This window comes from Stegostoma tigrinum, chromosome 6 (genome assembly GCF_030684315.1).
Source record: "Stegostoma tigrinum isolate sSteTig4 chromosome 6, sSteTig4.hap1, whole genome shotgun sequence".
NCBI classification, from domain to species: Eukaryota; Metazoa; Chordata; class Chondrichthyes; order Orectolobiformes; family Stegostomatidae; genus Stegostoma; species Stegostoma tigrinum.
Window position 1 is genome coordinate 43,925,464 of NC_081359.1, and position 17,375 is coordinate 43,942,838.

General features: G+C 40.7%; 1 protein-coding gene across 1 annotated transcript in view; it reads left to right on the top strand.

Annotated features, from left to right (window-relative positions):
• Positions 1–17,375, top strand: part of LOC125453242 (UDP-glucose:glycoprotein glucosyltransferase 2) — a 177,527-nt gene that overhangs the window by 141,714 nt on the left and 18,438 nt on the right. The window contains exons 14-17 of the mRNA XM_059646959.1: positions 3,411–3,518; positions 4,488–4,607; positions 6,935–7,020; positions 11,988–12,123. Of these exons, the coding sequence (XP_059502942.1) occupies positions 3,411–3,518; positions 4,488–4,607; positions 6,935–7,020; positions 11,988–12,123 (450 nt within the window). The remainder of the gene's footprint in view (positions 1–3,410; positions 3,519–4,487; positions 4,608–6,934; positions 7,021–11,987; positions 12,124–17,375) is intronic.

The following is a 17,375-nucleotide window of genomic DNA, read 5'->3' on the forward strand; positions in this document are numbered from 1 at the left end:
GACTGGGCTTGTATACGCTTGAGTTTAGAAGGATGAGAGGGGATCTGATTGAGGCGTATAAGATTATTAAGGGATTGGACACTCTGGAGCAGGAAGCATGTTTCCGCTGATGGATGAGTCCAGAACCAGAGGACATAGTTTAAAAATAATGGGTAGGCCATTTAGAACAGTTGAGGAAAATCTTCTTCATCCAGAGAGTGGTCAATATATGGAATGCTCTGCCCCAGAAGGCAGTGGAGGCCAACTATCTGGATACTTTCAAGAAGGAGGTAGATAGATCTCTTAAAGATAGTGGAATCAAGTGTTATGGGGATAAGGCAGGAACAGGATACTGATTGTAGATGATCAGCCATGATCATAATGAATGGTGGTGCTGGCTTGAAGGGCCAAATGGCCCACTCCAGCACCTATTGTCTATTGTCCCATACAGGATAATCTTTTACTCTGGCGCCTTTTTCTGCCATTTCTGATTAAACTAAGGGATATAGGAGGTGGATCAGACTGAGGGCACAGCTTTCGCTGTGTTCCAGTTGTTCCACTGTGATCCCACTGGGTCTCTCTGACGTTTGGTGTTTTTTACCTATCCCAATAAGGATCCCACACACAAACACACACACACACACACACACAAAATGATACGTCGTTTTCTTGATTAGTAGTTAAACACCTGTAGGCTTTATTCTTAAAGAACAGTCTAATGTAGACCTTTCTATTCCCTTCAATTTACTTGATTTCCTGACTTAGCCCTCTTTAAATTGGGCTCAGACAAAATTTAAGGGAATATCAGGTTCTGTGGGATTCGATCTCAGAATAATAAAGTCACTTCTCATTGAGTCCCATCTGGGGTGCCAATTTGTTACGCTTGCCACATAATGTGTGTAGCCCATATATTCCACAAAGCATGGTGAGATGACTCTTAATAGTAATATGAAGTGATTTTTATTAATTATAACACAATACTACGACATTAATACAATACTAACAGTGATGGTATGAACTAACATTTAATAAGATAAATCTAACAATTGATATTGTAAATCTACGACAGTATCTTGTACTTTAACTCATCTTGGAATGATCAACATCATCACTTTAGACCTTGTCCTTGATCACATGGTGATGGTTGTCTGGTCTTCCTCTCCCAGTGGTCCCAGGGCACCTCTTCTTATGTTACTTGCTCTCGAGTTACTGTTCCCAAGGGTGCTGTTGCGGTGAATCTTATCCTTGTAAGTTTCCACACCCCTTTGGAAGGATCTTTGATTTGCAACAATGGATCAATCCGGAATCGATTACCCTGATTGATCAGACCCAATCAGACAATACCATGCAGATGATGCGGTAGTATTTGGTCCTACATTTCTGGAAGTGTCAGGAGCACACAAGTCAGGTAGGCTTCCCAGATAAGAGTGTGAGGTGTCCCTTTTTTCCAGAAACAACTGTGTTTTTCTAAAGAAGGGTCTCGACCCAACCATCAACTTTACTACTCTTCCGATGCTACTTGACCTGCTGTGTTCCTTCAACTCCACACTGTGTTGTCTCTGACTCCAGCATCTGCAGCTATTGTTATTTCCGAAGTTTCCTATTGTCCTAGTAAATAGACTTAGTCAATCGCGTATTGTGCTGTCTGCAGCTGCAGCCTGCATGGCTGGGTCTGCAGCTTGTTCATTTCACTATCTTTGCACAGATACTTTGGCCACTGCTTGGCTTGATTTCCCAGCATGCCTGGTGTATTATCCGATTCTGCCATTTTGAGTGGCCTGTCCGACTACAGAACAAGGCCTCCATGTTAAATATGCAAACTACCCCAATATCACTTGTACATGCTCAAACGCAATCAGATCATATTGTGCTACTAAATGTCTTGCTGTGCAAAACATCTATTGACAAATTCCTTTTCAGGGTATTTTGTTTACCACTTTGTATGAGTAGCCCACTCAAGTCAGCCTCATTGCATTATGCCACTGGAATTCAATCATGAGTAAACATCAGCCTGTTTCAGCCCATAATGCAAAGAGATTGAACTACTTGTAGTGGTTCACTGAAATCCACCAATGTGGCACATACCAGCTCTTTAATTTTTGCCATTCTTCAACATTCAATGGATAAATTTGCTTAACCATTCAGGGAGCCCTTTTCCTGGAACTGTTTGACACAGAGGTTAGGTTTGAATTTGTCTGTGAACTCTGCAGCAGGGACGTCCTTTATACCATTGTACTGAAAGTCATTGTGGGCTTTCAGTCTAATGAAGATCTTGAGTGGCAGTAAAGGTTACAAGTGGTGTGTTTTATTTGTTTAAAGAGCTTCCCAGCCCCAATATTTGCAGTAGAAACTTCTTTTATCATCTGTTTATTGTTATCCTCAAAATCTCTAGCAAATTTGTCAAACATGATTTCTCCTTTACAAAACCGTGTTGACTCTGTTTGATTATGTTTTATTTCTAAATATTCTGCTTTTTCTTCTTTAACAATAGACTATAGCATTTTCCCAATGACAGATGCTTGCCTATAGATTCTTGCTTTCTGTCTCCCTTCTTGAACAGGGCATCATATTAGACATTTATCCAACCTGCCAGAACACTCTATGATTTCACTGAGTTCAGAATATTTTGTCTAATGTTTCCAGTATCTCCATAGTTACTTTCTGTAAAACCCTTGGATGCAGGCTCTCAAGCAACTTGTTTGTCTCCAGTCTTAATAGTTTGTCAATTACTTTGACCCTCAATATAGACTGTTACATGACCTTTCCTCCTTTTAGCACCTTGCTTACCTATTATTTTTGGATTTTTATAGTGTCCTGGAAGACTGACGAGAAAGATTAGGTTAACTTAGCTGCAGTTCTCTGTTCCCCATTATCAGTTTCCCAGTTGCATACTTCAAGGATTCCACACTTACTTTGGCTGCTCTTTCTTTTTATAAACCCACTGAAGATTTTTTGTTTACAATTTTCTGCCAGTTTACTTTCATGATTGACTTTCTCCTTCTTTATTCACTTTTAATCAGTTCCTTAAAAAGAAACCACAATCCTTTGGCCTACCACTAGCTTTGTCCACTTTGTAGGCCTCAGTTTTTGATTGGATATGCTCCTTGACTTTCTTTGTTATTGGTGGTTCATTCTTATCATTTCGTCCTTTTTGATTGGAAAACATTTTTGCAGATCATGCTGAAATAATTCCTTAAATGTCTGCGACTGCTCACCCACCAACCTTTCCCTTTGTTTATTTTCATAGCATGCTTTAAACACTTCTTCATAGGTCTGTAATTGCACATATTTGAGTTGACAAGTTGGTTTCCCTCAAACTGAGTTTGAAATTCTACCATGTTGTGATCGATCCTTAACTATACTTTTTTATGTTCATTCAAGAGATGTGAGGATTGCTGGCTAGGCATTTAGCTGTTCATAATCTCTCACAGAATGTTTTTCAAGCTTTCCGTACATCATTGGAACACAAGCATATGTTGCTGAAGAAACTCAGCCGGCCTGTCAGCATTTGTGGAGTGAAAGCACAGTTAATATTTCAGGTACCGTGATCATTTTGGATTCAAAACATTAACTCTGTTTCTTCCTCCACAGTTTCTTCCAGACCTGCTAAGTTTCTTCAGCATTCTGTGTGTCTTTCCAAAATATCTATGGAAGGTTTATTCAATTTATATTGTTTTGGGTTCCAGCACCAAATGTCCTTTCAACTAAGAATTTGGTGGCACTCTGTGAGATGCTTTAATTTCATGTAAAATTACAAACAGCATGTAACAAATGCTGAATATTGCTGATAGCCAGTGTCTGTTTTGAAAAATCTGTAATGGCAGTATCATAGAGTCACAGAGCTGCACAGCTTTAAAAAATACCTTCGGTCCAACTCGTCCATGCTGACCAGATATCCTTAAATAAATATAGCCCAATTTGCCAGCATTCGGCCCATATCCCTCTAAACCCTTCCCATTTATATACCCATCCACTTACCTTTTAAATGTTGTAATTGTACCAGTGTCCACCACTTCCTCTGATAGCTAATTCCAAACACACGCCATCCTCTGCATGAAAAAAGTTGCCCCTTAGGTCCCTTTTAAATCTTTCCTGTCTCACCTTATATGTATACCCTTGAGTTTTGGACTCCCACACCCTGGGAAAAAGACCTTGGCTACTCACCCTATCTATGTCCCTCATGAATTTGTAAACCTATATAAGGTCACCCCTCAGCTTCCTATGCTCTGGTGGATGATAACATTTTAACCAACCTTCTGAAACAAGATCCCTTTCATATGTTGCATCCTTCACTGATCAATGGACCAGACAGGTCACTTCCAGCAAGACTTCTACCAGTGTTTGGCTGGGATATGTTTCGTAGAGATTCATCAAAGCAATTTGGGATTGCTGTTGTAGCTGCTATCATTTTTCTAGAATTATCACCTGTGCAACATGAGAATTTCATTGAAACCACAAAATTAGTAGCTGTTGAGTATCCTTGCAGTCCTGCTTCTTTATTGTTTCAGTGGATGAATGACCTAGAAAGGGACCAGAAGTACCATTCTTGGCCATCAAGTTATCAAGAGTTATTGCGACCAACCTTCCCAGGTGTGATACGGCAAATTAGGCGCAACATTTTCAATTTGGTAAGTGTTGTGAAATAAGTTAACTCTATGAATTTGTTTTGTCATTTTATACTTTTATTGTAATTGTTATCTGATAATGTTTCAGCAACCTTGACAGTGTGGGTAGTGAAACCATATGAATTCTGTGTCTTTTTAAATCAAGCAGTGAAACCTTCATGATTGTAAAATAAACATCATTGCAGAGAAATCTTGAGGTGCATTTGTGTGTGTGTGTGTGTGGGGGGGGGGGAGTGGGGGGGACAGGACAGCATTTCTATTATTGAGTCCTTTTCAATTGTAGAACAAACCATATTGAAGAAATAGTATTTAATTCAATGTATCTCAGAACTCCTTCATCCACTTGAACTCTTCTCTTCAACATTTTAAATGAATGTATCTCCTGTCTAACTGACATTTTTGTTACATCTCTGTAACATACTGGTTGCAGATTTTATGTTTTTTTTATTCCAAACATGTCCTTATATAGAATCTGTCTATTTCCAGCTTCAACAGAACTTTAGCTATTGTTTGGTTCTCAAAACAAGTAAATCTTAAATTAATTCTCAGACATCCTTGGATAGGGGCAGTGTGCTTTGTAGAAAGATTTCTCATGTCAATTCTTATAAAATGTGACAAACCTTCATTACAGTTATGACCTTGCAATACTGTGGTCATATCATGTAGATTGTTACTGTTCTAGGAGTTAGTTCAATACAACCTTCGAGGGCAGTTAAGGTTTGGCAACAAATATTGGTTTGGCCGTGACGCCCACATCCCAAGAAAGAATAAAAACAAAAGAAAAGTTGGCCTGGTGAATGATGCCCACAACCTTTGAAAGTATAAAAGGGAGAGGTTATATAATCCATTATTTCATTTTGGCTTTGAAAGCATACTGCCATTCACCATTTCCTTTACACACACTTTGCTCCAGGTTACTGTTACTAGCAGAGAGATTTTAGCCATGGAATGGTAAAATCCAATTGCACGGCACACCATTTGATTTGTCAGCACTTGAAAAGAACTTTGCAATTTAGTTCCACATGCCAGCTTTTATTCCATCATCCTACAAGTAAGTTCTCTGCAAGCAAATGCCCAATTACCATTTTATAGTTCCTGCAGAAGCTTTTTCCACAACCCTTTCAGGTAGTGTATCCCAGATCATCATAACCCTTTCAGTTCTTCTCCTAAATTCTGTAAAACTTCTGGTCGCAAACCTATTTCTCCCTAGTTGCCGTGTCAAAATCTCTTGTTATTTTGGTAACTCCTTTAATATTCTCTACCCTAAGGATAAGAATCCCAGTTTCTTCAGTCGTCCTAATCCCTCATAGTGTCCTGGTTTATATTTCGTGAACTCTCTTTTGAGTTTTAACCCATGTCTGAAAGTGTGCTCACCAGAACTGTGAGTATGAGGTCAGGGATTGGTAAAGATTTGTATTTTGTATTCAAGATCCCTGTTCATAAATTCAGCTTTCAGGTTTTCTTAGCTGCTTAATCAACCCCTTCTTCAAGGATTTCTGAATATACATATTTGGATCTTGGTCATACAGGATTCATTATTTAGAAAAGTGGATAGCCATGTCTTTCATCAAGTCAGCATCTGTAAGAAGCTGAACTACCTCTTTGGATCCAGAGCTGTAAATGCTGAAGAGAGGTAAGAAGAGGTCAGTAAGGACATACCACCGCTGACAGGAGAGAAATAATGGCATGAAAATTTCACATGAGTGGATTCCATTACAATATTAATACAAACATTGACAACTTCATTCTGGAGCTCATCAACAGCTTCATGTTCCTTCAATTGACCTGTCATTTGATGCCAGAATCACCTCTAGGGTTGCCACAGCCACAGTTATGCCAAAGTTATAAAATAGAGTGTGGATCAACAACAAACTAACTGAAAATATAAAGCTCTATGTGTAACAGGCTTGTGTTCTTACCATCTTCTCGTGCATCAGAAAAGGCTCTTCTCTTTGATTGGAAGCTTAGTTTACACACAGAAACCATATACAGATTGCATTAATATTAGGCATGTTAACTATTGGTAACAAGAGGTAGAAAAGATCCATGTGTTTCCATCAGGAGATTGTGCCAGACTCCAGTTGATTCACCCAACTGAGGCTGTGGCATTAACGGGCTGGTAGGAGCTCAGCACAGCTCAAACATTAATACATTCTGATACTCTATCTAATAAAACATACTGTTTTGGTGAAATTATTTGATGTTTCTGTGACTGTCATTTTCAAACTCTAAGCTAATATTAGTATTGTTTTGGTTATGACATAAACTCAAAGCTTTGCTCATTTGTATCTTTTAAAAGTTAATATTATTGTTACCTTTTTCGGCCACAGGTCATGTTTATTGATCCTGCTCAGGAAGAAGCAGTTCAATTGATTAAATTAGCAGAGTTGTTCTATCAACACACTACTCCTCTCAGGTACTGGATGAATTTATGTGCAATATCATTGTTATTATGATTTATTTGTGAATGTAATTTTTTCTAAACTTATTGAACAGATTGAGAAACATTTTAAAGATTCATTCCTTGTATCAGTGAAAAGAGGCAAAACCCAGTAGTTGTGCACTTTCTATATTTGAAAACATTCAGTTTCTCGGTTGTAGAAATGAACACCCTACCCAGTTTGCGTCTACAACACGTGGACTGCTGTAGTTCAAGAAGTCAGCTCATCAGCAAGGGTGAAATAACTGCACAGAGGCCAGGATCCCATTAACCAAGTCACCCTTTATTTACATGCGTACAGGACATGGACTTTGACCAGTCAGCTCAGAGCCAAACCCTAAAATAATCTCTTGTTTATATTTGTCAGCAGGGCTCCCTGATCGGCCCAGGCAACAATCCCAGACAAGGATATCATAGTCAATGAGATCTACCTGGCCCTTGACCATTAGACAATGGATGATATGGAGCTGTCCAAACATGCCGAATGCCATTTGACTTTTGAAAATCTTCAAAATCCTCGCTAGTAAATAACATAACATTGTCCATGACCCTTACTTCTGGGAGTCTGTGCATCACAAACAATACTCACAACTTTTCAATCAACATTGCTGAGTTTGCTGAATAAACTCCATGTAGGTACAAACAATTTGAAAGGGCGTCCAGAATGTCTGGCGGAAAGAGCAGACCAAATGTTGAAAATAGGCTTAAAATAAAAGCCTACAGCTTCACTCGATACCAAACTATTCCAGTTCCTGTTTAGATTGTAAGACACCCCTCGCGCAACTAGAGGGGATGGCTCCAGCAGAGTAGCTGATGGGGAGAAGACCCCACACCAGGTTAAAGTTGAGATTCCTGTACCTGGGGGGAAACAGCAGCATGAATGGCAACGCTAGCCATATACCTCCAAGCAAGAGAGACAGTTTACTTTAGCAGATGGAGTTTGGTGTAGAAGCCATGGAAATGGCTTGCATGGGTACCAAGAACATTGAGCCCTTGGAAGGGCTGGCATAGTCAACATGTAACCAAGTCCAGGGTTTACCAGTCATTCCCATGAATGTGGGGACACTGTTAGCAGTAAGTTTTGTCCTTGTTGGCACTGTGGGCACTGTCACACCACACAGCTATGTTGGCATCCAGTCCTGCCACCAGACGTAACTTCTTGCCAAAATCCACATTTTGAAAACTTCTGGATAACCCTGCTGGAGGTCAGCCAGCATCTGGCAGCAACGTTTACTTGGGCTGATCAATCTTGCAACTTATAGTAATTTACCATTCTCCACGGTCATCTGGTTTCACCAGGTCCAGAAGGGCTTCAGTCCTCAATGCTGTTGGCCCTTTTTTATCCCCCATCACCACCAGCTATTTCAGTTTTGCCAAGACGGGATCTTTTGTGTCCACAGCTGGATACTGTCAGTGGTAACTGGAAGTGTGTCTAGAAACATTAAAGCCAGGATGGACTGTTCCAGGGGAGGCACCACCAGTGATGTATCTGCCAGTGGGAAGCAGCTCAAGGCATCCGCATTTGCCTTTAGGCCTACTGGGTATCGAGTGATGCTGGAGGCTGTTTCTTCAAGCCTGCCTTCAACATTTGGACTACCTTTTCTGCCAGACCGTTGGATGATGGATAGTATGGAGCTGTTCAAAAATGCCGAATGCCATTTGACTTTCGGAAATGATCAAAATCCCTTCCAGTAAATGACATCCCATTGTCCATGTTCCAACCTGTAATTGTACACACTGAAAATAAGGTACATTGCTGTATTTGATATGATTTGATTTGATTTATTTACATGTACCAAAGTACAGTGAAAAGCTTTGTTTACAAGCACTGAAGGCAAATCATAGTAAGCAAGGATGTACAGAGTACATAGGGTGAAAAAAATCTTAGAGGCTAACAAGTTACATCACACAGCATGCAAGATCAACCTTAGCAAGGTCAACATTATTTGAAAGTAGAGACCCCATTCATCATTCTAATAATGGCCAGGAAGAAGCTGTTCCGAAACCTGCTGGTGTTTCTGTATCTTCTACCTGATGGAAGAGGTTGTAGGACAGCAATACTGGGGTGCGATGGGTCTTTTATGATGTTGGCAGCCTTTCTGTACCAATGAGCCATGTAAGTGGAATCCATGGATGGAAGCTTGTCATCTGTGATTGTCTGGGCCGTGCACACACCTTCAGTAGTTTCTTATGGTTGTGGGCAGAGCAGTTTCCATGCCAGGCTGTTAGGCACTGAGACAATATGCTTTCAATTCTGCATCTGTAAAAGTTGGTGAGGATCTTCATGGACATGCCAATTTCCTGAACCGCCTGATGATGAAGAGGCATTGTGGTGCCATCTTGACTGTCGCATCTATGTGGGAAATCCAGAACAGGTTGTCAGTTATTATCACTCCTAGAAACTTGATGCTATCAACCCTCTCAACCTTAGGTGCGTTGATGTAGATGCTGTGTGCCTTCCTCCTTTCTTTCTGAAGTCAATAATCAGTTCTTTAGTTTTGCTGACATTGAGAGAGAGGTTCTTTCTATTGCATCATGTCCCCAAGCCCTCCATCTCCATTCTATATTCGGATTCGTCATTACTAGACATCCAACCTACCACAGTGATGCCATCAACAAACTTGTAGATGGCATTTGTTTGGAATTTGGCAACACAGTGGTGGATGTACAAGGAGTACAGTCGGAGGCTGAGGATGCATCCTTTGCTCCAGTGTTGAGTGTTATTGTGGATGAGGTGCAGTTGGCTATCTTCACCGATTGCAGTCTGGGGGTCGGAAAGCTGAAGATCCAGTTACAGAGTGGGGAGCCAAGGCCAAGGTCTTGGAGTTTTGGGATCAATCTGGAGGGGGTAATGGTGTTGAAGGTGGAGCTATAGTCAACCAACAGGAGTCTGATATAGATGTCTTTGTTGTCCAGAAGCTCCAGGGATGAGTGCAGGGCAAGGGAGATGGCATCCGCTTTGGTCCTGTTATGTTGATAGGCAAATTGTATGGCATTGAGGCAGAAGCTATGAGCAGCACAACCTTGTCTTCTTTAAGTAATCCTAGCAGGGGTTTGTGGTCTGTTACTATTGCAACTTTATATCTATCAAGGTACTTTCTCACACCAAAGATCAGCACCAAACCTTACTGCGCTATCTGGGTGTATTTGCATTCAGCATCAGCCAAAGCCCAGGAAGCATAGGCTATCAGGCAATCCTCTCCCTTTGACTACCTGTGAACCAACAATACCCTGATACTGTATGGAGAGGCATTGCATGTCAGTGCCACATTTCACCTGGAATTGTCGTGGGCCAACGCTTTAGATGGCAATAGCTACTTTTTCACTTCCCTAAAGACAACTTCTTGGCTATATAACCATTTCCAACACTGACCCTTTTTCAATAGCGTGTGTCAGGGTGCCAAGATGGAGACCAGGTTATATAAGAATTTTCCATGATAATTCAGCAACCTAAGGAAAGACCTAAGCTCCAGTGCAGACATGGAGGCCAGGGCACCTTTGGCCACCTTTAATTTATCTTCCAATAGGTGTAACTTGGAACAACAACAAAGTTGCTGGAAAAGTGCAGCAAGTGTAACTTGGTCTTGTCAACTCTGGCTCACTTGGGATGCCTGTGCACACATTTTTCCCTGCTAAGGTATATGCCTCCTTAGGGGAAACATCTTAAGCACTATGTCCAAGTTCTGTAAGTGCTCTTTATTGGTCTTTCCGGTTATTAGCACATCAGCAGCTCATTCCATAGACGCGTCACCCTCTGCATGAAAAAGTTGCCACTTAGGTCCCTTTTAAATCTTTCCCCTTTACCCTAAACGTATGTCCTCCCCAACCCTAGGGAAAAGGCATTGTCTCTTCACCCCATCCATTGCCCCTCATGATTTTATAAATTTCTGTAAGGTCACCCCTCAGCCTCTGACTCTCTAGGGAACATAGCCCCAGCCTGTTCAGCCTCCCCACTATAGCTCAAACCCTTCAACCCTGGTGACATCCATGTAAATCTTTTCTGAACCCTTTCAAGTTTCACAACATCCTTCCTATAGCCGGGAGACCAGAACTGAATGCAGTATTCCAAAAGTGGTCTAACCAATGGCCCGTACAGCCACAACGTGGCCTCCCAAATCCTAAACTCAATGCATTGACCAATGAAGGCAAGTATACCAAGCGATCATCTTCACTATCCTGTCTACCTGGGACTCCACTTTAAAGAATCTATGAACTAGCACTCCAAGGTCTCTTTGTTAAGCAACACCCCCCAGGATCTTAGCGTTAAATGTAGAAATCCTGTTCTGATTTGCCTTTCCAAAATGCAGCACCTCATATTATTTAAATTAAACTCCATCTGCAACTCCTCGGCCTATTGGCTCATCTGATCAAGGTCCTGTTGTACTCTGAGGTAGCCTTCCTTGCTGTCCACTACACCACCAATTTTGGTGTCATCTGCAAAGTTACTAACCATACCTCCTATGTTCACATCCAAATCATTTATATAAATGATGTTCAGCAGTGGAACCAGCACCAATTCTTGTGGCACAACACTGGTCACAGGCATCCAGTCTGAAGAGCAATTCTCCACCACCAACTTCTATCTTCTACCTTCAAGCCAGTTCTCTATCCACATGTCTAGTTCTCCTTGTGTTCCATGCAATCTTACCTTGTTAACCAACCTACCATGATGAATATTGTCGAACACCTTACTGAAGGTCCATATAGATCACGTTCCACCACTCTACTGTCATCGATCCTCTCAGTACTTCTTCAAAAACTCAAGCAAGTTAATGAGACATGATTTCCCATACTTAAAGCCATGTTGACTATCTCTAATCTGCCCATTCCTTTCCAAATACATGTAAATCCTGCATCTAAGTAAAGTTTTAGTAATGTATTCTAATGAGATCTCTAACGTTTCCTGAGAACTCTAATGTTTCCTTTTCCTTTAACTCTGCTAGAATTGGCTTTGTTTTTGTTGTGAATGCTGATGAGAAGATTGATGGCAATCAAGATGCAGGCGTTGCTCTTCTGAGAGTCTTTAACTTTATAGCCAAAGATTCTGAACTTTCACATGCCTTTTCTTCAATCGTAGCAGTGAGTATGGAGAGGATTCATTGATATAAATAGTAAACATAAGTGACATCTACATTTTGTTGAATACTTTACTACAGAAATGGTATGGATTCATATGGTATTTTTACTTGGAAATGAACATCAGATTTTCTATTTCCCCACTTCCCTGACCAGAGTGAACTGAAGATTGTACCTGATTCACTATTTATTTGCTCTGTGTCATGCTTATCATGGGATGTCCAGGGCTGCACATATTCCATCCATTGATTATGCTTTTGCCATTGACTTTATAGCATTTTAATGATACTTGCTAATACATTCAGCACTGCCAAGCAGGCTAATATTAAATTAGCCTTATTCCTGACTCATTCATTCCGCTGTCGCGTCTCTAAAAATATCTGTTTATCAATCTCCTGTTGCATTGCATAAAGGATGAGGCCCAACAATTGATGGGCCTCTATCCTTTATGCAATGGGCAGTGCATCAGTTTGCATGTCACATCTGGTTTTAGTAGAAATAAAAATATAACCATTTCTACACAAGCAGACAATTCACCCCAGTTTACAGTGGTGAATATGGACATTACACTGGTGGCTTTTATTTAAAAGGGATCAGTGGACTGTTGTATTGTTGTAATTTAACCCTAATTTAAAGCTATGAATTCTGTCCTTGTATTTACATAAATTTATATTACGTATCTTAATGTAACTCTGTAATTTTGGAGGTGCACAAATACATTGGTTTACATCTAACTTTGGAATCAAAAACACAATTTGTAGATTTGAAAGTGATAGAAGGTTGTTAGATAGTCAAAACCATGGGGGACTGCAACAAATTACAGTAGGACATTCATAAATCTGGAGAATTTGCAAATGAAGTTAAACACAGCTAATGTGAGGTCTATATTTTGATGGGAAAAATCGAGTGGGCACTAATTACTTTGTAGAAGTGATTCTTAGACTCATACTTAGTCATACTTAGATACCGTGCGCCATTCTGGTCGCATAATATATAAAAAAAAGACATACTGGAGAGGGGCACAGGAGGCGAATACCTGAACTATATGGGTTTAAACATCAGGAAAGTTTGACAGGCTATATCCCTTGTATCTAGAAAAGATAAAGCTGCTTGGCGACCTAATAAGAGTCTTTAAAATTCTGAGAAGTTTTAAAAAGTGGAGAGCGGTTGTTTCCACTTGTGAGGAAGAGCAAAACCATCGATACAAGACACTCACCAAGAAATTCAGCAGGGAATTCAAAGAAAACGTCTTTAATCAAAAATTGGTGAGATATGGAGCTTTTTACTTTTGGGACAGGTGGAAATTAATAGTGTTGGTGCATTTGAGGATATGCTTAACAAGTGCCTGAGGAAGTGAGGACTGAAGATTATGATGTAAGATTCCATTAAGAAAAATATTGGAGGGAATCCAAATGGGGCATAAACACTGGCAGAAATTGTTTAGGCTGAATAGTCTGTCACTGGTTATATCAGTTTTTTTTAATTTGGCCAAGGGATGTGGCATGGGCCAGGAGTTATTACCAAGCCCTAGATGAATTTCAGAAGGTGGTGAACTGCCTTCTTGAACCACTGCATTCCATTTGGTGTAGGTAGGTTCACAATACTGCTAGGGAGGGAGTTCCAGAAGTTCCACTCAATGGCATGGGAAGAATAGTGATATATTTCGAAGTCCAAGTACGGTGAGTGGTGAGGGAACTTGCAGGTGGTGGCTTTCCTATGTACCTGCTGCCCTCATCCTTCTAGATAGTAGTGGTTGTTGGATTGGGAAATCATTGGTGAATTTCTATTTTACATCTTGCAGATGGTATGCATTGCTGTTGCTGAGTGTCTGTGGCTGAGAGACTGAATATTTTTGAACATAGTGCCATTCAAGTAGTCTGCTTTGTTCTGGATGGTGTCAAGCTTCTTAAGCATTTATTGGAGTTGCATTCATCCAGGCAGGTGGGAAATATTTTTATAGCTGGGGTAAGGCTTTGGGGAGTTAGGAGCCAAGTTAGTTGCTTCAATATTCCTAGTCTCTGAATATTTCTTGTAGCCACGGGGGACTGTTATTGTAAGACTTGAATAGAGTAAAATACTGCTTATGCTGGAAATCTGAAACACAGAGAATGCTGTAGAAACTCAGCAGATCTGATAACATCAGTGGAGAGAGAAATAGAGCTAACATTTTGTGTTGTGTATAACTGTTCACATCTGAAAGAGGTTAGAAAATGGTATTGTTTCTACTTTTGACAAGCAGAGGAGGAACAAGGAAGAAGATGGTGGAGAGGCCTAGTGCAAAGGATCAAGGGTTTGTTACTTGTGGGTTGATGTAAAATGAATGTGAATAAGGTATGAAATGGAGAAAATGGGTCCCCTCCACTAAGAGCAAAGAAAACAAGGCACAAACAAAACAAGGCTATGAGTGGGGAGGAAATGCTAGAAAAATGATAAGGTAGTCACTTTCCGAAATTATGGAAGTCAGCTTTAAGACTTCAAGACTGTAGGGTGCCTAAGCAGAAATGTGGTATTGTTCCTTAGACTTATGTCATGCTTTTTTGGAACATTGCAGTCCAGGTCAGAAATATACATGTGAGAGCAAGATGTTTTATTGAAGTGGCAAGCAACTGGGAGGTCAGGGTCATTGCAATGGAAAGAACAGAGGCGTTCTACAAAGTGGTCACCCAGTTTGCATTTGGTCTCACCATTGTAAAGGAGACCCCAGTGGAAATAATAGTTGGAATAGACTGAGTTGAAAGAATTACAAGTGAAATGCTACTTCACCTGAAAGATGGGTTTTAGGCCTTGGACAGTGAGGAAGTGAATGGGCAAATGTTACCCTTCTGCAATTGCAAGGAAAGTGCCTTAGGGGTGTAAGGAAGCATTAGGGGTGATGGAGGAGTTGAGCAAAAGAAGCAGTCCCTGTCAAGTGTTGATAGTGGAGGAGAGAGAAAGATGTGTTTCATGGGCGCACCCTGCAGAGGTGGCAGAAGTGGTGGAGGATGAACCTTTGAATGCAGAGACTAGTGGAGTGGAAAGTGAGGAAAAAAGGAACCCAATCGTTGTTCTGGGAAGGAGGGATGTGGTCAAGAGGCTTGACATTTTCTAGGTCAAAGCTGTCCACTTGATTAACATCGTATCTATAAGAATCCACTCCCAACAACACCAATGCTGAGTACCATCTACAAGATGCACTGTAGAATTCACCAGCACTCCTTAGACAGCACCTTCCAAACTCACAACCACTACCGTCTAGAAGGACAGGGCAGCAGATCCTTGGGAACATCACCATCTGCAGGTACCCCTCTTTCTAACAGCAACAACAAGGCTCCCCTTCTCTACACTTTCTGTAACACTAAACTCCATATGATTTGTGCAGTGATTTGTATCAACTGACATGAAGTAAGATTTAACCAAAACTGCTTTTGAAAGTTTAAAAGAAAAATCTGTGCACCTGCTACCTTCCATAGTTTGACAGGCACTCACCTTTTGAAATGGGATACAATGTGGGTGGAAGCTGTAGCCGTTCTGAATGTTTGGCTGCTTTTTAAAAGATTTTATTTGGATTCAGCTCAGCAGGTGATATATTCATCTAAGAACAGGGCAGCACGGTGGCTCAGTGGTTAGCACTGCAGCCTCACAGCACCAGGGACCCGGGTTCGAGTCCAGCCTCAGGTGACTGTCTGTGTGGAGTTTGCACATTCTCCCCAAGTCTGCGTGGGTTTCCTCCGGGTGCTCTGGTTTCCTCCCACAGTCCAAAGATGTGCAGGCCAGCTGGATTGGCCATGCTAAATTGCCCGTAGTGTTCAGGGGTGTGTGGGTTATAGGGGGATGGATCTGGGTGGGATTCTTCAAGGGCAGTGTAGACTTGTTGGGCCGAAGGGCCTGTTTCCACACTGTAGGTAATCTAATCTAATATCTGAAGGTTTAAAGTTAAGTACCATAATATTCCTCCTTGCCAAAAATTAAATAAAAAGTGCACGATTACCTTGTTTCCTTTTCAATATAACATGTTCATGGGCTGTGTGTATCCCTAGGTAGAGCAGCATTTAATGTCCCTGCCTAATTGCCCTGTAGGAGGCAGTGGCCTGCTGCCTTCTTGAATTGCTGCAGTAATTTGTGTGAAGGTACATCTACAGTGCAGTTAGGAAGTGAGTTCCAGGATTCTGCAACAGTGACATTGAAGGAATGGCAGTATGATTTGACTTTGGCCAGTGTGCAGATGAGTAAGAATATCTGTTGAGCTATCAAATAAGTCATTTCAAGGTGTAAACACTCAATTAATTGAGAAGTAATTTGTAGCTGGGAGCACCGCTAGTTACCACACACCATACAAATGGTGTATTCCCACTCTCTGTTACATGTCTGTGAATCAATTCTTAATCTATTCCAATATATCGCTATAATACCAAGTGCTTTAATGTTGTCCACTAGCCTGTTACGTGGTTCTTTATCAAAAGCCTTCTTGAAATCCAGATACAGCATATCCACTGGTTCTCCCTTATCATATCTTCAAAATAGTCTCCAGTAGATTAATTAAACGAGATTTCCCTTAGATAAACTTTTGTTGGCTTTGTCCAATTATATTAATGCTTTTCAAGTGTTCCCCTATCAGACCTTCAATAGTAGCTTCTGGCATGTTCCCCACTACTGTAAGCGTAACTACATGGTCTTTTTTTCCTCTCTCCCTCCTCTTTTAAATAGTGCAGTTAGATTTGTAATGCTCCAATATGTAGGAACTGTTTCAGAGTCTGTAGAATTTGGAAGATGACAACCAATGCGTAGAGTATTTCTAGTGCCACTTCTTTAATACTCTGGGTTGTAAATAATCAGGCCCTGAATATTTGTCAACCTTTAACCCCATTGATTTCTCTAGAACCTCTTTTCTAACTATAGCAAATTTTCTCCAATTCCTTCCTCTCAACTAGACCTTTGATTCTTCAACATATCTCGGAATTCATTTGTGTCCTGTTTTGTGAAGATAGACCAAAATATGTGCTCAGTTCTTCTGCGATTTCTTTGTCCCTCATTATTAACTTCTCTGGCTTCTCACTGTTACAGACCTTCAATTGTCTTTACTAATGTCTTTCTCTTCAAGTATTTATAGAAGCTTGCTTGTCAATTCGTATGATTCCTGCCATTTTAGTCTCATACTCAACTTCCTCCTTATGATCAGCAGTTTAACCTCTTTTGCTGAATTCTAAAATGCTCCCAATCTTCAGTCTTGCTGCTTTTTCTGGCAATTTTATATGTCTCCTTTTCGGATTTAATATAAC